Source organism: Mycetomoellerius zeteki, unplaced genomic scaffold, assembly GCF_001594055.1.
Source record: "Mycetomoellerius zeteki isolate Tzet28-1 unplaced genomic scaffold, Tzet1.0 scaffold35, whole genome shotgun sequence".
Lineage (NCBI taxonomy): Eukaryota > Metazoa > Arthropoda > Insecta > Hymenoptera > Formicidae > Mycetomoellerius > Mycetomoellerius zeteki.
This window is the reverse complement of record NW_017257338.1, coordinates 1,588,924-1,612,782: the sequence shown is the minus strand read 5'-3', so window position 1 is coordinate 1,612,782 and position 23,859 is coordinate 1,588,924. Positions and strand designations below refer to the sequence as shown.

The following is a 23,859-nucleotide window of genomic DNA, read 5'->3' as shown; positions in this document are numbered from 1 at the left end:
TCAGCTTCTCTCATATGAACGCTCCGTCTATTTTATCATAGGTCATTTTAGATTGGGCTATACCAAAGACAGAGAATGAACTGCGCGATCCGTGTGTCAAAATGGTCGATAAAAGTAAGAGAGAAGAACCATAGAAGGCGGTCATTTCTATCTCTTTCCATTCGACGGTGTAATGGGAGAGAGAATGAAAGGGAAATTGGTCCGTCTTCCCCACGGTCCCTCTCTCTCTCTCTCTCTCTCTCTCTCTATTATTGTAAATCACATTTGAATACTACTTACGGATCCCGCAGACCATTCTATATGTCTTTAGGCTGTACTCATGTCTTATCAGACAAGATATGTGGACGTTATTGATTGGACAAATCAGCAACTAGATCGGAAGGACCTCACTTCTTAAAAGACGGACTACTAGGACTCGAGCGAGCAGAACGCGACAAACTTTTAAACAGCACGTGGCTAGCACGTTAAAAGGAAAAACGAGGCATTATGGTCGTGACCGAGGTTTTGGTGATCTTAACTATTTGCCTTATTTTCATATTACGGAGAGCAAAACGTCCGCCAGGTAATTTATTTATTAATATTTTGGCCTTTACGAGAATGAATTCAAAAATAAAGATAGCATCGCGTTCTGTGAAATTAAATTTTATTCATAATACTTAATTTTTTATTTTAATTTTTCAACTATTGGAAAAGTATTTAATAATAGCTGATAAAGTATTTCTCGCACAAAAAGAAATATCGTTTATTTGTTAACATAGTAAAATTGAATGTTACACTTTAATAGAAAATGTATAAAGAGAAATTAGAAATCCGTGTTAAATTAATCGATGTATTAAAACTCGAAACGATTGTATTAAAAATTATGATAGAGATGTATAACTCGCGTTATCCTTCTATCCAAGTAATTAAATAAAATTAAAAGTTTAGCATAAATTCTTACATAATTTTCTTAATTATGGATATTATGCAGAGATTTGCTAAATATATTAGATTTTTAATTATTAAGCCTTCAGATTGTTTTATTTTAATATGCCTTTCATTGATTATATATTTTATTTGATATTTCGAGATACCTCAATTTTATCTTAAATTTATTTATTCGAAATTACGCTGGTTGAAACAATATGCGTCAATCACCTCCTTATCGTATATAAACGGCTATTTAATTTTATATATAACGCTTTAATAATTGCGTCTTAATTAATTCATAAAAATAAGCATTCCACGAAAATTTTAAATGATAAACATAAATTGATTGCCTGTAATCATATTATACTTATCAGAGCTATTTTTACATAAAATATGCAAAACTTTTGTTCCACCATGTTATTTATTATTATTAAAAGAGAAAAGCAGCATGTTTTTGTATAAAATAACTTTTCCGTTGAAAATTCATCAAAATTTTCAATTAACGATTCAGTCTCTTTGTACGAATTATTAAATTTATATTGCACGCTTCACAAAATATTGTATATAATAATTTTTTACTGCTTTCAACAAATTTAAAACAAAACTTACAAAGTTAGTAATAAGTATAAAATCGTACGTGTTACACATTGAATGAGATAGAAGATAATTTAACGTTTGAAGATAATTCAAGGTAAACTTAAAATTGACTTCATCGTAATTACAATTATAAAGAGAGAATGCGGAAGATAATTAATTTGGTGTCTTCGATAATCTATAAATTCAATCGTAAATTTAGTTCGGTAAATCCATAATTAATTGAAACAAGTCTGTCTAGCTATAAAATGACATATCACAAATAGAAATCGGCAAATTGCCAATATTTAAGTGTTATTATTGTTCTGTTGAAATCTATTCTTCAACAAGTTATCTTAAAACTTATATATTTTCATTTATATATTAAATGTCTTGATCTTGACTTAAAATCAATACAGAATAAAATCTACACTTTGTAATTAGAAAACATTAAAATACAATTGTCTATATTTACAAAGAAAGTCGATGTATTTAGAAGTCAATGTATGTTTCAATGAGAGCCCGACTTTAGGTATACTTTTCGAGAATATAAAAATAAATCGCTTTATTAAAAATGAATTAATTAGATTTTGCGATAACTACGCGAAATAATTGTTAATTGCTTTCAGTGATAAAAATAATTAATACAAAATCAACAAATAGTGGTTTTAAAAGATAATTGTTTTTAAAGATTAGAACAAGTAGAACTATAATATGCGATAATATACGCGATAACGAACTAATCGTCATCTTTGAAAATTGCTAATCTTAAGAATACGTTCGAGAAAAATATGAATTTTGAAGAATTTAACATGAAGAAATTTTTTTGGAATTGTTAATATAGTAGTTAAGTATCTAATTTCCACATTTAAGAGGCCGTAATTTTTAGGTCCCTTCCCTTGGCCGATTTTTGGAAATCGGTATTATTTAGAAAAATTATCACGCAAACTCGGTGGACAACATCTCGCCTTTCTGGAACTCAGCAAGATATATAATAGCAACATCATAAGTTTACGTTTGGGTAACGACAATGTATTTGTTGTCATGAACAGTAAGCTTGTACACGAAGTATGCCTTAGCGAAAACTACGACGGACGTCCTTGGAATGAGTTTATAAAGTTACGAAACATGGGAATGAAAAAAGGTAACGAATACGGTCAGAATTTGTTACATTAGTTTGAAGGTTTTATTTTGAAAATCGGTTTTTATGATCTTATATTTTCAATAATATAAAGAATTGTAATCTCATAAAAAAAAAAAAAAAAAAAAAAAACAGACAGAACAATATTTTAAATATTGATTTGTATATGTTTTATGAAATTATAATAAATAAATTCGATTCGCGCTATAAAAATAGAAAACTGATAGACAGATTATAACGAGGAGGTAATCACTAGTTGAAATATTGTCTCATAGATTACATATGATTTCATTTGATTTCATACAATTTCATCTCATTACAAATAATTTTCTTCACTACATATGAAATCATTATAAACGATTTCGGTAATATAAACGATTTTATTTAATATTACACAATTTCTCGTGGTTGCATATGTAATTATCGGATTATACATATAGGGATTTCATATGAATTTTATAATGATTTCGGGGACTCTGTCCCACGATTACATCAAGTGATTATCTCCTCAGATTATAAGGACCCTTAAAAACTCCTGATTAATCAGAAATCATTGGAATCAGGAATCACGATGAACGACGGCGCGGAATGGAAGGAATTGCGTTCTTGGTCAGTGCGTGCTCTAAGGAGCGTTGGTTTCGCCAAGGAAACGATGATGGAGCTGATCATGGAAGAAATGACGCTCATAGTGGAAAAACTGGCAAACGGTGGCGTGCAGCAAATACGATCCGCATTCGCACCTGGCGTGATAAATGTCCTCTGGATGCTGATTACAGGACGGAAACCATCCGAGAATCTCCCAAGGTACTTGTGTGAAATCGTCGACGGAACAATTGAAAAATACGCTTCCTCAGCGGTGCGGCATTTCCGCGGATTTACTCCCGGGGAATTCGAGAAAGGAAATTGCGATTATGCGTTGTCTCATTGATTTCGTGATTATTTGCAGATTGCAGAAATTCCTGAATCTGATGGAGCGTCGCGCAGAAAACTTCGATTTGACCGGTGGTGTTCTAGTCGCTTTCCCCTGGCTACGTTACATCGCGCCGGAGATGTCGGGTTACAACTTCCTCGTCAAGTTAAACGATGAGCTTAAGAGCTTCCTAATGGTACGCAATTTCGAATGTTAATTCGATTTTTCAGCTTTCTTATTAACGCGCCATATTTCAAAACTGCAGGATACTATCAATGAGCACAAGGAACGGTACGTCGAGGGAAACGAGGCAGACTTTATTGATTTATTCCTCCAGGAGATGTATAACAATGTGGAGGAGAAGCGAGACAAAATTTCTGTGTTTTCAGGTACGGGCCTATAATTGCTTTCTATTATTACGAGCGATTATTACGTAAGAAAACACTTCTTCTCGCAATCTTCTCGGGTGTTCGCAAGAAAATTAACGCTTCCTCCCGCGTGCCCAGTCAGTGCGTTAATGAAAACACCGTGCACGAGAGGAAGCGTTCTCTTCGCGAGTCCGCTTGTCCGACATACGCGCGATTATCTCTTCTGTTCTATTCAGACAACAATCTACTTGTAACGTTGCTCGACTTCTTCATCGCTGGTATCAGCACCACGACAGCGACATTGGATAATCTCTTCTTGCAAATGGCCAATCAACAGGATGTACAACGTAAGCTGCACGAGGAGATCGACGCCGTGATCGGTTCCGATAGGCTTCCCCAATTAGAGGATAAAATCAAGTAAAAATAACATAATTTCTACTTTAAAAGGAGCACAATATGGGGGGACATTGCTTCTCTTATTACAGTTCTTCTATTCGAGAAATTACTCAAACGTTCAATTTACGTTGAATTTCAAATTAATTATAGAATGCCCTTCACGGAAGCAATATTAACAGAGTGTCAACGTTTATTTCACATCATACCTGTAATCGGACCACGTCGCGTTCTTAAGGATACAATTCTCGGCAACTACAAAGTACCCAAGAATACTACCGTCTTAATGAATATGTATTCAAACAATATGGATCCAGATTTCTTCCCTGACCCGACTTCATTTAGACCGGAGAGGCACATAAACGAGAAAGGTGTTTATCATCAGCACGAGAATATTATACTGTTCGGAAAAGGTTAGTATGAATCATACTAAAAATATTTTAATTTAAACATTCTTTATAAGAAACGAATTTTATGAGATTTTTACAAAAGGAATAACAGCTATGAAAAACTCAGACGTCGCGAAAATTCTTTTGCGAAACGAAAGTGATTGCTTCGTTTACGTACGTTATTGATGTGCTTGTTTGCGTTTAAACCAAATTCTTGTATACACCGTGATGTATGTACATAATTACAATAACACTTTCTTGTTTTCTTTCCGAGTACTTCTCGATTGAAAGGTCAGGTACATGTCTTTCACGTTAAGGAAAATAGTGAACGATACTCTTTTAATTTAACACTCACGCGAAATCTTCTACCCAATAAATAATTACGATCAAGTTGAAATCTCGTAAATCAATTATTTCAATACATATTTTACAGAGTTTTCAAAGAGAAATATATATTTTTCTTCTCAGGAAAAAGAAGGTGTCCCGGAGAAGCTTTGGCAAAATCGGCTACGTTTCTTTTCTTTGTCGGGGTAATGCAAAAGTTCCAATTACTTCCAGAGCCAGGTAAAGGATCTATACAAACAGAACCAATAGGCGGAATCATACACGGACCAAAGCCTTATGAAATGTTAATTGTTCCGAGATAAGATAATATTCGCAATATCTTTAAGATATGTTATAAATTCTTAGTAATTTGCATTAATTTTATCAATTTTATCATTGACAATTATTATCAATTACATTAGATCATAATCTTTCGTTTTAGTTGTATCGTGTTACATTTCCTTAGATATACAAAAAAGAAGCTAAAAAAAGAAAATATGTATAAGCAGATTTTACACATTAATTTGCATCTGCTCTTTTTTCAAAAATTCTATTTTTTAAAAATAGTATTTAATCACTATGTAAAATAGTATACTGTAAGAATTTACTGATGTATGTATGAATATACTATGAATGTAAATATGAGCTTTACTAGTGATTTAAGTATTGCAATAAACACATTTTGTTATAATTTTGTTACAAGACTGTTTAAGTATATTTTATTACAATTTTATTACGAGACTGATTTTTCAAGCTTCTGCCTTTTCATGTCCTGAAAGAAGGTATCAAGTCAAGTTCCGATATCATATATGTTAGACGAAGAGAAAAGTATCGACTATATATACATACTTAATTCCTTTAAATGAAACACACGATGCATCTTTCTTATATTAGATCGCGTGAGAGCTATAAGGAAATTGCTAGAAAATTTCTATTAATTTACGTTGATTTATTGGTTGTTTACCTTTCGTACTCTAGCATTTTAAACCGCACGAATATAAGTAATCAAAGTCGCGTATTCTTACTTAGGTATCGTTAAATTTGTCACGTTCTATAATGCTGCGAATAAAATATTTTAGATATTATATAAATATTAGATATTAGATATCATATATAGCCAGTACTGAACGTACCGCATTAAGATAATACACTCGCGATAATTATTACGTTTGCACGGCTTAATTTGTCAAAGTTATAACATCAATGTTATGAAACTGGCCAATCAATAACTATTTCTCTGAAGAATGGGATGATTATTATTGTAATTTTATAATAGTTTTATAATATCGATAACGTTATAACTTCGATGTAAATTGAGCCGTGTAAACATAGTCTGTATCATCCAAAGTTAAGTCCCCTCTCCCTCCACCCCGGCGCTCGGTGACGATACTCTCACTTTCCTCTCCCGCCAGTGAGAGAAAACTTTTGATTGCGCCTATCCATGGCCACACGCTCATACAGAAAAAATGAACACAAGATAGACGCAGCCTAACATAACTCATCGCTATATCCCTTCAATTCATCATGACAGATTGACAAATGTTTACGAAAGTTAAATTCTTCTCATGACTCTATAAATCTATCTTCCAAAACGTACGGTAGAAAATTATATGACATTTTTTTCACAATATTCGTTTCATCTTCCTCTATCTAAAACACCTCAGTGTGCTTTATTTGTACTTCGCTCATTATAAAGTAATATAAAGAGAACCGTTTTGCGCTTATCAGCCGCATTTACATAGAGAAAGCCTCGAGAGAAAAGGAGAGCGATTTCGCCTGCGAAAAGAATGTTGATGACCACGGCGGCACCAGGATCACAGAAGCGACGTCCTCCCTACCCGCGACCATCGCCGAAAACCGCGCGCGGTTCCCGGGGTGAGAGGAGCAGAGGCTTGCGCGATAGAACCGAGCTTTGACTTTCGCGCGGTGCGGTGCATCCGGCGGCGTTTTATCAACTCGCCACGTGCTTTCCTTGCCATCGGCCATTTTTTCGCTCGATACACCACGCGCTAAGTGGAAATGCCCCTACCACTATCCATCGCGACCCGCCCAGTCGGGGGGATCGAACGGATTCACCGCGAAATAATAACCGCGAACGACCGGGTTGGATGTGCAACCAGCGTTCGCTCATGGCGCCCCATTATGCCAAGAGGCGAGCCAAGGGGGCATGGCATTTTTTGTCACATTGGACGAAGAATCAGGAAAGGCTGGCCGCGTCTTGCGAGTGCGCACACTTTTTGTTCGCTTTGATCGGCGAACGCGACGCCACCGCACGCCGCCGCCGTCGGCGTCTTCCCCGTCGGTGGCCGGCGGCCTCCGGCACGACCGGGCGTCTCGCCGCGACGCGATGCGCGGCCCGTCGCCATTCGAAAGACACGACGCGTCTCGGGCTCCTAGGGGCGCAGCTCGCCGCAAGAGCTGTGCGTATCGCATAGCTGTCATTGCGTTTTTTTGTCGTTGCCTCCCTCCCCCACCCCCCTACGTCAGCGATACAACTAGTGTATCGATGTATCCAATCTATCGGCGCGCGACGCTGCCGCTGGCCTCCACCTCTGCCTCCACCGCTCCCACCACCATTGCTACGGCAAATTGTATCGACGCGTGGCATCCCGAAGCAACAGTTGGCATAACTCCTCCCTCCCCTCGTCTTCGTACGAATTTTCCAATAACCACGAGAACGGATTAATCGCGTCGATGCGTCGCTCCAGAGTCTAATTTTCATCTGTATTATAAATTAGCTAAAGCCTTAGGACGAAAGCGCACTCTTGCGTAACATAATGCATAATGCATAAGAAAATGGACTAATCGAAATCTTTCATTTCCTTCCTTTTTATGAAAGATTTTAATTGATTGATTTTCTTATGTCTTATGTGCATTATACGTCATGTACTTATGTAAAAAGAAAAGGTCTGTGCTGCGTCTTTTACATGTGAACACGGAATCGCTATGCATTTAGAGGTCTCTCTAAGTCTTATTGAACTAAGATAAAGAAATAATGTCGTCACGCTCGCCGCAATAATTTAAATAAGACACAATAATAAAACCTCGCAGATAACTTTGGATCTTCTCATAGTGTATAAGAGGTTGCCAACCCAGAGAGAGCATAAAATATTTATGATAAATATTTATTAATATTCATTTTTTAAAATGTTATATCGATATTTTATACATATTTTATATAAAGCTTTATTCGAAATATTATTAAAATATAGACTAAATATTTTATGTAATATTTATGATGAATATAAATAAATATTTCTAATAAGTATCTTTTACTCGAATTATAATGTCTCATTAAGTTATATATATATATTTACAAAATATTTAAAATAAATCTTATAAATATTTATAAATATTTTGTAAATATTTTATAAATATTGTGTGCTGTCTGGGAACTGACCGGTAATGAACCGGCCTGGCCCAGTATTTTCACTTTCCGACTAGTTGCCAGCATATGTATCTTACTGGCCATCGGCCTTGACTTGTAAGATCCGGTCAAGTTTGAAAAGAATCGTACAAATAAATATGGCGATTCCATACAGTATTGCATATATGGAACGTATTTTTAGCATTATGAATAATTTATGGACAGATGATCGTAATTGACTGTCGGTGGATATGGTCAAGGCAGAAATTTGCGTTCGATATGAATATTAAGAAAACATGTTCAGAATTCCACGCCGCATATATTGGCCATCCTACATTGATGGTTGCTGCCAAATCGGACAGAAAATATGATTTTATACAAAAAAAGTAGACTAAGTATTTCAGCTACTATTTAATGATTATTCATGTTAATATATTTTAATAAATAAAGTTTATAATTGTTTTTACTTAATTACATAGTTTTATTTTGAATTATACATCTCCAATCATTTAAATAAATCCGGATCTACAACAGGTGTTTTAAGTCTCAAGCCGTAAAAAATTGACCAATTGCAGTCGAATGTGAGGAGAATAATTGATTGTGATTCGTCCATTCCTTATGGCTTAAGGCTTAAAAATCTAATGTAGATCCGGGCTAATGGTTGCGGTTATGGCTGGTAAAAGCCGGTAATTTTATATAATCCGCGTGAAAATACCAGTAATTCTGAATTTTAAAGTTGACAACTCTACGTGTGTATAACTTGTTTTAATACTCTTTAAAATATTTTAACATAGCGGAAACTGCGAAGCAGAGACCAGAAGTAATCCGATAAAAGTACGAGCACTAAAATAAAAAGTTTCGTAGTCATTACAGGAGTAATGTAAAGTAGCGAATAATAAAAAGAAAGCTGCTCGCAATTTATGATTTCGTTTCATTCCTCTATAAAATGCATTAGATTGCTGCATTTAGATTTACGCGAGAATATCAACGTAATTTTTCACATCTATGGTTTTCTTTTAATGTTATGTATAATTTTCTATATATATATTATAATTTTAAATGTAATATTTACTTTCAAAGTACATTCTTCTTCAAAAAACTTGAACAAAATTTTTCTTTTATTTATAATTCACAGAAGATTTATAACAGAGAAGTGCTTTTGCGAGGCCGAAAGATCATTGTTTTTTTTATTCCAATTAAAATATACATTCTAGCGAAATTTTCTGTTTTAATATCGCTGGAATTACAGAATCTGATTTTTACGTCGGATTCTGTGATTCCAGCTATATTAAAATAGAAGATTTCACAGAAATGTATATTTTAATTTGAAAAATCTTGGGAATAAAAGAAACAATGACATTTTCAACAATATGCGACAAGTAAGACATTTGCGGTTGCGATGCGGTAATAGAATTTTAACGTCAATATTATGAAATTTAGAGTATTTTCGGGCGGGAGGACACGTGCCAATTGTCTAAAAGACTACTAGCCTGATCCTGCAAGGACGACGCGTCACGTGGTTTTGGGTTGGTGGGGATCGCGCTAAAACGCCTACCCCGAAATCTGCTCGCCTAGTACGCGGCTGGTCGTACACTTGAATTCTCGATTGACGAGCTATCGACAGGCGATTGGTTCTGAATGGCCTATCACAATCCTGATCAGCGCTAATTATCACGACGTTGAAAGCGACGTTCCATTGATTGTCGTTATTAAATTTCGATACGATCCAATTCAGTGTTTTTTCTGAAGACGCACGTGTCATTTTTTTTCTTCCCGGAGTGCCCCTTACGATCATTTGCATTTAATTAAAATTCGCTTTTTCAAGATAGAATTTTGGAGAAAGAATTGATCATAGAGAAGAACGAGACCTGTTGCTTGTTTTGTGTAGCACAGGCGGTTCGGTTGGTATCAGGGACATATTACGCGTTTCCGTTTTCTCCGAACCTCCTGTTCGTTTCGCTTCTACACTCAAGTCTCACGTTCCTCAGGAACCTTAGGGACAACCATGGTCTCCTCATGAACGAGACGCGCACGAAGTGAACGCCAAAAAGTGAGATACTAACTATAGTATAGTATAATAGAAACAAAATGTAATTTGTATGATAAAATCTTGTCGATGAATAGAATGCAAGTTTTGCAGACGTTCTTTACAAATGTATGCATCTAACAAAATTATATTCTTACGAAAACTACGCATCAAATTTTATGCTCAGATAGATAATTTTATTACTATAATGACGCTTTATCTTCCACGAATATTACGAGAACGGTCAATTATTCAAGGCAGAGAGAGAATTCCAATCTGAGACTTTTTTATTAAAAGGTAAAACAAATTTCTATAAAATAGAATAGACTTCTATTAAAAGAATAGAAAAGAATAGATTTATATAGCTAGAATAGATTTCTATTAAAAGATAAACTGTACACGGAGAAAAATGTAAGTATCCATTAGAATTTTAGTAAATTTTATGGAATTAGCAGGTCCATATAAACAGATAGACGTCTATTTATGTAAAATTTACTTTACTTTTCTGGTAAATTAATAATCGTTGCATAAAGCCATACCGTAAAGTACTTTTTACATTTTGTAAAGCAAATTTTGAGAGTTGTTCTTGCCTATTAGTTTTGAGAACAGTATAATTTATTTTACTGGTAATAATTACGTGACTGAATTTACTATTATATAATTGAAATATACTTTTTATCTTACACTTTCGGTATTTTCACTTTTGGGCAAATAAAGTTTACCATAAGTTCGGCAAAAATATTTCAGAATATTTTTATTAATCTTATAAGGTAAAAATTACATATTTTTCTCCGTGTATATATTTTGCAAAAGTAAGTAATTTTAATTAACGAGAAATTTCTTTACGTTTATAGCAACAGGTATTTCACTTATCACATGTTACCGAAGATGTTTCTTTTTAATCTTCGAAATTCTTTACATTTTCTAGAAATCTTTGAGTTTCAGACCGAATTTTTGAATAATCTTAAGACACGAAGGAGATATACAAAGTATTCTCATGCAGAGGCGATATGTTTTTATCTTTCCACGGGTGGGATGAATTGCATGCTGTACGCCTCCGCTTTTCCATGCTATCCAGGCAACATCCGGCCGGCGTCCTCTTCGACAAACAAATGCGCGGCGGTGCGCGCGGGTCGGTTGTCCCGTTGGGGGATAAACAAGCGTGACATGCTGATAGGTTCCTGGTAGTGTCGAAACGCGGTGAGATGTCGTAAACCCGAGAAGATGACAGAAAATCGATAGCAGGTCGCCTTCGCGGTCGTCCGTCGTCGCGGCATCGACGTCGTCTTTGCCAGTTTTTCTTCCCGCGAACGGTCCGCACGTGATGGTGGCCTGATCGTTTTCAGACGCCGTGCGTCTTCCTGCTGTCTTCGGAAAAAAATCCCGGAACGCAACAAATATGTATCGGCGGATCGGGACTATTCCCGTGGGTGATACTATCCTGCTACGTTGACACGTCACGGTCGTCATGTTGGGAGGATTTGACGTGAAATCGATAGTACGCCTCCGATGCATCCTGTTGCCGTCCGCGGCTATCAAAATTTTTTTACGCCATCGGTAATGAATTGTGTATCGAAAGATTTCGGTGTCTTCCCGGCTACGGACACCGAGAGAGGTCTCACGTTAGAGAAACGCGTCAAACCGCAGATATGCTAATATCCGAGAGACCGTCGTCTTCTATAATAGGAAATATATTAGATAACGACGACTTCTTTGAACATCGGCGATATTAATCGTCAGTATTATCGTTTGGTCATCGGAAACTTGCTGTTTGTGCTTTAAACGTCTAGCAATTATCTTTGCTCTTAGTTCTTTATCGTGCTTATAATTAAGTACCGGCAAGGAGAAAAATTAATGCTTGCGAAAATCTAGCTTAATTCATATAGAATATATAGTCAGTTATATTTCTATTCTACAATAATTCTCTCTTTCAAGTCCGTTGTATTGTGTGTAAAATGCACTTTGCGACGTTCCTTGCAACTTGTTAGTAATGATATCGTAAATTTTTTTGACAGCTTATTCCGGAACGAAAATTCATTGGAGAGAAAAAGACGCGACGTGCGCGCTTGCGTCACCGTCGTATCGATTAAATGTCAGATTCATGTCATAAAGACGTCACAGGCACGGTTTTCACCAGGACAACATCCTGCGCTTGAATTTACGACCGCCAACGTGGCAACAGGTCTCGCGGGAACTCAACGCCGTTGTACGCAGAATCCGAGATTCCCGCCACACTTTCATCTTGTTTCTAATATACATCCCGAAACAAGAATTATCGATGATACATTAACTCAGATAGCCAAATCTGTAAAAAGCAGATTTTTTAAATGTCTGCTATACACTATGCCAACAAAATAGCAACAGAATTGTTACAGAATTAAATGTACATAATACTGTTGACAGACTGCTAAAAAAAAAACATAACAGAATCAAATAATGTCGGCAGGACCTGCTCAGTTTCTGCCAATAATTTGCCTTCACATTATGTCGCGATAGGTGATGTTAACAGAACACAAGCTTAATGCGGACGTAGTTGATGGCAGACTGCCGTCTTTTTCTGCTCGAATATGCTGACAGTCTGCTAGAAGACTGCAGACTTTTTGTTATCTGGGAAGATGTATTCGCTCTTCATCTTCCATTTATCTCTATTTCTCATCTATTAGATCAATTTAAACCAGGATTGGTAGCAAAGACTAATGCTTTTTTTTAAGAATAAAAAATTATCTTTCTTTTTAAATATGTTTTTAGTACTTTAAATACACTTTAAACAGTAATATAGAAAAATATGTATAAAACATATTAAAAACAACGTTTAAGCATGTTTTAAACTGTTAAAAACATGTTTTTTACCAACCCTGATTTAAACATATTTCATAATTAAAGTTGATAGATATTTAGTTTCTACTAAATATAGTTGATAGATATTTATTTTCTACTAAAAATTTTTTTTTCTAATTTATGTTCACGTTAATTTCTTTAGTTATTGTTAGAAAACGTTTTAAAAACTGTTGACATTAGACTCTTTAATTTTTTTCTACTATTTATTATTTATTATTAAATCTACATGAATGTAAATTAGAAAATAAAAATTTTTTAATACGTATAAGTGAATATATAACGTAGATTGAAAAAATATATTATTTGTTGTCTTCGATGAAATATAATAATTAGGCATGTAAACGTCAAACTTTCAACGACTAGAAATCTATCTATATATATTACATAAAAATCAATTTAAACGAATGAGATGCTCGACCACTGTTAGATGTGCATTTTCCTTTCGCATTAATATTTCATATTGGTCGTCACCGCATTACGCCGACACGAAAGAAAGCATGCAGATAGCAATGCATGTCCCCGTAGCATTTGCTCCCTCCTCCTACCCCCTAATGCGCGCGTGCGCCTGCATTGCCTATAATTCGCGGCGAACCACCTGTTGATTGTGCGACGCTCGTAAATCTAGCTCGGGGCTGTAATCCTGGTAGGCTCGTCTCGGAATGACGTCATTGACGATCTCTTGACGGACAACTGACACTCGCGGGCCGTCCTCGAGTGATTGGCCGACCCTCGTTGCTCGTCGCCCAGCGATTTCTTTTCATATTGAAGGAGTTTTCCTTACACCCCCTTTCCCTCCTCGGCCTCTCGCCAGGGGTCCTCGCGACGCGCGAGAGAGAAGCTTACCAGGGTCCTCCGTGCGAAATGGAACAACGTGTTCATCCCCATAAATTCATCTACTACTCGGCGTTGCTCCCCTAGTAGGCATGAGCTTCCGTGACGTCACGCCACGTCATATGACGAGAACGTACTCGATGATGCTCGATGATCGCATCCGGAGGGTAACGCTCGCTCGGTCACCGGAGACTGAGGAAATGAGTGAGGGAGGAAGAGAGGACGTAACGCAGCCGTAGGATCGTAATTTAGCGAATCGACCCGTCGCGTCGACGACGGGTGTTGGCGGGACACCCTATAAATCCCTCAAACGTCTGCTGGTACCCTGGTGCACCCGAACGACTTACGCCACCGTGACGGACGGATGACTGACGTTTCTTCTGTTTTGGAAGTGTCGCGCGCACATTATCGCGGCGTTAAGCAGCATTCACATTGATACAAATCGCTCTGAGATTATTCCGGGTCGAGGGGAAGCTGAGCACGTTGGAGCTTTGTGCGAGATCGAGTTTTGCAGTGCACAGTGAAATTCCGAGCGAATCAAATTTAAACAGCGCTCCGTGCTGTCCAGTCATATGCAAAACTCAATTTTACACGTTATCACATATTTAGTATACATAATCACAAAGATATTATAAATTGCAATTTTCTCTATACGAGCCACAACCTCGTTTAGATGAACTGAATTCTGAAAATAGAACTTTGCATCTCTTTCTGCGTTTCGAAAGAAAGAAGTTGTGCTGGTCAGAATTATCGGTCGTCCATTGTGAACGCCATTCAAGTAAAGTACCTCGCAAACAAAGGCGATAATTATACGCGAAAGAAGTAGGGTTAAGAGGTGAAAGAAGGAGAGGTGACACATAAACTAGTATAGAGCAAGGTACGACCATCCAGAGTGCTGTATGCGGCCCTGGTACGCCAGCGTCCCTACGACGTAACATGATGTACAGATGACGGTAAATCAATACGCATCGTCGACTATCGACTCTAATGTCCGAGGGCAATAACGTAAGACACAAGAAAAATAGAATATTTATCGGGATCGGCGTGACGGAGACACGTGTCTGCGAAAATACGCTATCAATGTATATACACGATGATAAATAAATTCTGAAATATTTGACTCCACTTAAACTAAAATCAACTTTTTTAAGAACTTTTTTTAGTAATTAATATAAAAACGAATTTTGATAATATAAAAAGACGAGCGTTTCCAGCTGCTCATTTTCCCAATATTAATTTGATCAACGTATATATTCCATTGTTCACCATCATTTGATTATTTATTCATTTTTATCTTTTTGTGTCTTTGCTACGTAAAAAGATATCGATGTCAAAGTTATATCATTTTATCTGCGATTAACACGGAGGAATTTTAATTAGGTAAGTGTAATAGAATGTGCAAATACAAAACGCCTCTGATTATTTTTTTTTATTAATAAAATACGTAATATAAACATTGCTAAATTAGCTCTCAAATATAACTTGATTCTACGATACGTGTCAATTATTAATATTCAAGACAAGTCGCGACGAAGTCGTTAATATGATATTTCGCAATTGAGAGCCGTCAGACAAGGATCGTGCCAAGCATGCCTGGCGAGCTTCCGGGAACAGGCTACCATCCGTATTTGGAAGTCCCTTGGGATACCTTGAAATTCCCATTAAATTCCCGCCGCGCGTGCATCAGGATTCCAGTGTCTAGGGTGGGTCAGGAACATGCGGGGCGCGGTGAGAGGAGGGTGATTGCATCGCGATCGTTTAAGTTCAATTTTAAACGAGTCAATAACATCAAAAGCTTCGACTATCCGGCTCGCATCCTCGCGTAGAGCTCGAACGTGCTCTATAACATATATAACGTTCATTGTGATCCAAATCACCCCTAGACACGTTTCGCCGAAGATGGGGTCCGAAAGTGAATACTGAATACGCGTTCTCAAAGCACCAGAGCAGCAGGAAGTAGACGAAATAGCGTAAACGTTATTTCTCTAGGGATGGATGAATGGAAATAATTTAAGAATATTAGATAATATCAATAGTCGTTTTATATCGTTGACTACTTATAACTTGTGACTAATAGCGAATTCGATCACTAGATCAGTGCATACTAAAAACTGCTTTACATGAAATTAATAAAGTTAAATGTAAAAGTATATAAATATTTTGAACGATTAACTATCTAATGATATTGTCACGTTATTTAATAAAATATATATGTATGTATCATTTCATTGTCAAAGTTGATCATATTGTATCACTGCATTGAGATATTTTATGTAAAGCGGCTTTTAATATGCACTGATCCAGTGTAGTGCGAGTGATCAAATTCACCATATAAGTGAAAATATTTTTCTTTTTCTTATATTTTAAAGAGGAAGTGTCGTACTAAATTCGCGAAGTTAGTATGTCATATTTTCAGTTTTGATTTTTTAGTATAAAAAACGCGGAACTTTTTTTTAAAATGAAAAGAAATAAAAGAGTTCCGCATTTGTTATACTAAAAAATTGAAAAAGTAGCAGCCGAAACTCTATTTAAAAATGTAAGGCATAAAATTCTGCTGGAACTTCAAGTGCCGTGATGTCTTGTACATTTAAAGTCTATTAAAATTGATAATTCTTGGAATTTTGTTTTCAAATTACACATCTTGGTACAACTGGAGCAATACTAACAGGAATTAGCACTCGATAAATGAGACTTTCGCGATGGAATAATTCTGTCATCTTTAGTGAATAATTTTGCGATACGGCTTATTATTTCACGATAATTTATCTCTCAATTTGCGATTGTCATCGCTTTCTTCTGTTAATTTATATTCGTGTAAATATTGAAATATTCATAATGCTTATTAATAACATATCATTCTAAAAGTGTAATTTTATAAATAATATCGAAAGAATAAAAATAAAGAGGAGAAATATATAAATAGAGTCACAGATCGATACATACATATATATACATATATTTGCAAGATTTAAGAAATTTATTTACGAAGAGAACTTTTCATTAGATTTTACTGCAAAATTCGTCAGAAATTTTACCATGCTTAGTGATAAACGTGGAACAATTTGGCAACCTACTAATTATTATTATTATTATAAGAATTTCTGAAAATATATACAAAATATACATTTTATAAACTACATAATAAAAATCACCAAACAAATTGTAAATTGTTTTAATGCAAAATATTTACAATGCGCGCCGTAACATTTATACATAACATTTAACACAGATTGCCATTATATTATTATATTTTAACACATATAACTTCTTGGAATTATCAAGATTCGCGAATTAATTTTTGCATACAACTGTTACAACTAAAAATTGTACTGTTAAAGTACATTTCTTAGTTATATTTGTCATCGAACCGAATTTTAGAATCAGTAAATGACCTCGTAATGTTGCGCCTTTTATTCTATTTTGGTTTTTAAAACACAGAAAATTGTATTCCGCCGCGTTTATCTATCGGCGATAATGTTTAGTAATGAGCGAACTTTAGTGGTGTTTTATTAAAGATATTATAAAAACGTCATTGAACACAGCTGATTAATTATCATATTGCATGGTAAAATTATCATAAGCGACCAAGCCAGGTTGAATACATCATGTTGTACTGTAAAATTTGTATAAGATATTTTATATGTTTATCACTATTTAGCATCTATTCTATTTGAAACAATAAAGAATCATAAACTGTTTAACATTTTTTTAAATTATTGAAATTTTACTGTATGTTTTTTATTAAAGTGAAAATATTAATAAATCGGAAAGAATTATATAAAATTTTTTTAAATATTATGTTATCCCACGGTTATCACGATTTTCGGTAAATTCCAGGAGACAATTCTCTCGTTGTTTATGTACTGTCACAGAAAATTAATCGTATCGCAAAATTGTCTGTATTGTGATCGGATTAATCTAGAAACCAGATTGGATTTCTTTTTTTTACGCTCATGTCCCGTGTATTTCCGACAGGTAGCTCTAGGTTCACGAACATCAGGCTGCCACTCGTTCAAGAGAGCTTTCTTGTGAGCCGAGGAGACCCCCACTTAGATGGACTAAGTACTGAAGGTTCCCAGTGGGGATTAATCATGTACCCGAGTGGGGGTGGTTTCGTCGTTTGGCCACCTCCATCGCGTTCTCGGCACAACCAGGATGACAGTCATAGGTGGAGGCTTAAATCTAAACACTCGACATAATCAGCATTATCGGATACATCTTAAGTTCCTGCGCACCCAAAGATTTTGGCGAACGTGATGGAAACGAATTTGCGTTTGCAAAGGCCGGTCGATGACGAGCTCTTGCGATAGCTTAGGAGCAATGAGAACCTCCGCTAAAAATTTATTGAGCTTGTCACAAAGAATCCCTCTTTCGATTCGTGCTTATTTAAATACGCCGGAAACGTGATATTATTAAATTCCTTATTCAATAACCCTTCTTGAGTTTATCAAACAATGATCAATTAACAAACAAAAAGTTTTTCTAATAAATGACACAAAGAAAAATTCTTTCTTTCTTTCTCATATAACGCTTTCCCTTTTTCTTTCTCATATGTGACGTTTTATTTTAATTATATTCACTTATATATTTATTTCACTTATATTATGCAATTTTACTGTTATACGTTTCGAGAATAACACGTCACTTAGAGATTGTTAATTATAACTATTATTTTCGAACATAATATAGTGTTGTGAAGAACGATATGATGATTAAGATACTGATTTTTCATATGATTTTGCAATGTACAACCTTTAGTTCACTTATCAAACTGCATCTATCTTAACAGACTACTCGTATATATATATTAGATATAAGTGAGAAACTAGTAAGAAAAGGGTAAAATTTATTTGCCGGAGCCGCGCAAAAGTACGTGAAATAATCATCCCGATTGCGTCGACGCCTGGCGTGTTTGTCGCAACAGGGATGTATGTCGAATCGAGGGTTGTCTGCCGAGGCATGGTCGATAAGGGTGGTTCGCAATGACGTAACAAAGCGCGCGTTTTGCCAGGCGAGTATAACGCAGCAGGAGGGTGGAACTACCCCTAGCAGTTCGGCCAGAGTTCAGTAATCTCGTAAAAATTGTTTACACAATTCCTATGTACAATGTATGTTTATGTAGGCCCCTAATCACGCTGAATTTTTATTGTTATTCAAGTCAATGAATAAACAATTCATGAAGGCTCGATCGTTGCACATGTACTTATTAACAAGCCTTATACGAATTAAGAAGGAATTTCATAAACACAAATGAAAAGCCATAAATACCGCTGTAATTAAAAATACAGACATTTTTTTTCGAACACGAATATCAATGAAACACGATTAATTTTTACATGCAAATTACATTTACACGTTTGTATTTATCTCTATACTTTTTCAAACGCGGTTTTGACGATTTCAAGGACTTACGACAATGGTTACGTAACACGTGAGTTTAAACGTTCATGTATTACGGTACGTTTTGCATCAGTTATACCCAAGGTTGTACCGCCAAACATTCGAAATCAATACCGTTCTGCAGCGAGCAGTACCTTCGTCGCCGGTTGCATTTTCGATCACATGATGTACTATACGGGGGAACTGACCTCGACGAAGTTTAACCTTTGCGACGTCACGCGACCTGACATTTGTATCCGGCAATTATGTGATTCTAGTTAGATACGGTATGCGCTTCTCTCCATCCCTTTAGTTAAATCGTCCCGACGGGGATGAAAACGTCGAAAGGCTTTCGGATTCGCGTCACCTACGCGGAACAGGAGTTCATATGCGTTTATAGAGCTATTATATATAAATGCAGGGCTTTTATATAAAACTGTCAACTGTATTCACTTTTAATAATAAAAAAAAACGCATTGAAGAATATTAAGAAAATTATTCTATAAAAGTGCCGTTTGTTTTTTATAATATTCCGAAAAAGTAATAAACAACTAATTATTATCCAACAACTTGTTACTTATTTCCATAAATATAATTATAAGACTATATTACATCGAATTTATAATAAATAAATAAATCTTAAGAGTCATGTTGTTAATTCGTGAAATATGAAAAATAATAATCACAGGATAATAATGCCAATAATATTAATTCATGCATTTGTTTGCTTCTTCAAAAATTTATAAACGACAGCGTATAAATATATACGCTGCAATACGACGTGCAAATTGGACGAACATTTCTCTGTGAATTAAAATGAAATATTATATTAATTAAATTATTATATGCAAAGACTCACCAGGTGAAAATCTTCGACCGATTACAGTCTCCATCCATTGTTGGGCTTCAGCTTCCTGGCTTGCTTCGCGCTTGCCAGCAACCTGCAATTAGAAAGAAATTTATAATTAGAAAACAGAAAAAACTATAAATTTATTTTTAAAAAGAAATATGTTATATTGAAAATTTTTATTATCTCTGTAATATCGATCTCAAGCTGACACACATGCTATTTAATTCTTATCAATTTAAAAAGAATTTAGTCAGAGAAATAGCTTTATGACATTTGATAACGTAGAGATAATACAGATAAATATAATTAATTTTACATTTTTTATACCTATAGAATTTTAATGAGAAAATACATTTTTATTTTACAGATATTTTTAATAGAAAGTACAACTTTATATTTATTATGTTTCTCCTACAAAAGTGCAAATTATTTATTTATGATAATGACATTATTACAATTTTATCTTTTATTATTAAAAATAGAACTAAAGTAATAAAAATTGAATTTATTTAAGTATCGGGATAAAAATAGTTATACTCTAATATTTATTATTAATTTACTATTAATTATATGTAAAATTAATTTATTATTACTATGTTCAACGTTAAATTTATATTGAAACGTTATCATTGAATTTTCAGTATTTCTTTCATAATAATGCAATTAATAAAGTATTAATATCGAATTATTTTTATTAAGATATAAGTTGAAGAAAATTTTATTTTATTTTTATTTATAAAGAATTTAATTCTCAAAATTATTATTAAATTAATATATGTTCCTATTTTGTTTCATATTTTATTTTGCTTAATGGTAGAACGAAGGCTCTCATTTAAACAATTTAATATCATAAAATATCTGAGAAAAATATGCAACAGATTAAAAATAGCACAAATAAAATTAGGATATGTTATGCAGGAGTGTGTCTAAAGTTCTTCTTAATAAAGACAGTCCCCTCTCGTCTATCAAATAAAATTCGTAGAGATAACATCCCCTATTTCTAAGGATATTTTAAGTTTGAATTCGATAATCAGTTTCCGCAGAAACTTTCAAAAATTGCCGTAGCCGATGGTATTTCACATCGTCATGGCGGGGTATTGGTAAAAGTTTTCAACTAGCAATAATCGCACCTCGGTAGAACCTCATTGGTTACGATATCGCCACTGCGCAAAGCTGACGAGGCTTCCTCCCGGCCTCGTATTCATAGTAGTGGTGGAGCAATTTTAATGACGAGAAAGTCGATCGAGTGCGCTCCACGTAGCGTACGTTTTCGAAACTAAGAGGCCAGCTGCCGAAATGACGCGCCGAGATGGTCCAGCACACTGCGCAGTGGACTCGCCCGTTCATGGCGTCCATTCCACGTGTTTAAAATTTGCCATTGTTAACAGATAAGGTAGCCGGGTATTTGCAAGAAAATATATCTGAACAGGATCGCATGACGGCAGGAGGTTACACGCGCTCGAGAACGCGCGTGTTCGAACGGCGTGGTCTGGGTTTCGTCATCTTTATCTTTCATTACGCTCTACTCATTTTCTCTCTCTTTCTCTCCTCCACGTTATTGTGATATAATTTTTTCAATTGTCTCTTCTGCAGATTTTTATTTAATATTTTATAGAATATAAAATATTGGGATAAATAAAAATTCTCTTAGAGTAACAATAGTGATAAAATTATGTCTTTTAATTCTAAATAAATTTAGTTAGAGAAATTATAATATAAATATTAATGATTATATGTAAGATATTAACGATTATTATATTGGACTATACATATAATTAATTAAGATTTTAATGCTATTGTACTCTTAGCACAGATTATTTTATTAATAAATATATTTTAATATAAAGCGAAATATGTTCGATGCAATATGTTCGATTTTAATTACTGCAAAATAATTTGACAATAATTTGTGAAAAATAAAAAATTATTCTACTTCGTACCCAGACAGCACACAATATTTATAAAATATTTACAAAATATTTATAAATATTTATAAGATTTATTTTAAATATTTTGTAAATATATTTTTGTGGTTTTAGATTGCACAGATCATAAACATTTATTATGAATAAACAATATAATAACGCTCGATAATTTGCAAAGCAATCAAAATTTTTAATAACGACCAAAAACAAGTAATCAAGGTGTTTAAGAGATTGCAATTTAATTAATTAATTAATAAATAAATAATATAATTCCAAAACGTTTTAACTCACAGAGTCTTCTTCAGTACGAGTTAGATTTTGAACATAATTATAAAAAAAGATTTATCACAGAGATTTATGTAAAATATATATGAAATATCTATATAACATTTCAAAAAATGAATATTAATAAATATTTGTCATAAAAATATTCTGTACTGTCTGGGTATATCTATAAGTTTTTTTTCAAACGTCTATTGTTTTGTACATTTATTATCGCGTCACAGTACCCAAGAATATATTTCTAAAATGTCTCACGATTTACACAGATCATTTATTGTGAGGGAAACTATCGACGACGTGCCATTTGTTATCGCATTTATATATAATATTTCGAACAGACGGACGCATCAGTAAGTCGCTCCAGACGTTTACGCAGATCCGTTGTATTACTTGGAAACAGCGACGATTGACGAAATCTAAACTCGGCGGTGGCATCACCCTTCGAAGTGGACGAAGTCCAGAAATTATGACGTTCACATATCGGCGTTTCCATCTGGCGAATGTCCACGTATGTTAAACATACACGGCAAATTGCACCCACTTGTTCGAATTTTTTACGTTTCGCGGAAATATTCCATAAGATGACGAACTCGTTAAAAGTCGCAAGCGATATTTCGTAATGCGCAGCTTTGAGTTTGCTTCTTGTTATATCTCGCTATTTGTTCATCTATTTAGACAATTCTGTAAAAATAAATGCCCTATTGAAGGTAAATGTCTTATTTTTATCTATTTCAATATTAAGCGATAAACTAATGTTCGCGAAAACATCTTAAGTTGCTTTTTAAAGTGCAAAATGAAGTTTAAATATTTTTAAGACTATATCTTTAATTCGTTCTCTTTCTGTCGCTCTTTAAACGTGTTATATTGATTGTAAGTGCAAAAATAATGGCTGATATGCGATCTAAACCGAACACGATAATGCAAGCTGTATATAAGCTTGCGAGTTGCTGAACTGATCCTTTATGCATTTTAAACTATTTAATCAATTAACGCTAAAGCGCTCGAATATTTAAGATTAAGATTCATAGCACACACGTGTATGTACACTAAAAATAGAGTGCGACATCAGATGTCATGCAGCTGTCAGTAAGAAAACTTTCTGACTGTCAAATCACGAAATTCTGCTAAAAGTAGCCTCCATAAGTGGAAAAAAATACATTTGTACACTTATGCACATATTGATCTCTTAATTAATTTCATAGATACATTGGAAAAAAATTATTAAATTTTAATAAATATTTATTTAAATAAATAGTACTAACTATTGAAAATTTAAAATTAATAAATTTATTCAATAAAAAAATGTCAAATTAATCATCTTAAATCAAATTAATGATTCTTACCAAATAAATAT

At 34.5% G+C, this 23,859-nt stretch overlaps 1 protein-coding gene across 1 annotated transcript in view; it reads right to left on the bottom strand.

Moving 5' to 3' along the window:
• LOC108725562 (muscle-specific protein 20) overlaps nucleotides 1-23,859 on the bottom strand; it is a 41,834-nt gene that overhangs the window by 8,369 nt on the left and 9,606 nt on the right. The window contains exon 2 of the mRNA XM_018452656.1: nucleotides 20,308-20,389. Coding sequence (XP_018308158.1) covers nucleotides 20,308-20,389 — 82 coding nt within the window. The remainder of the gene's footprint in view (nucleotides 1-20,307; nucleotides 20,390-23,859) is intronic.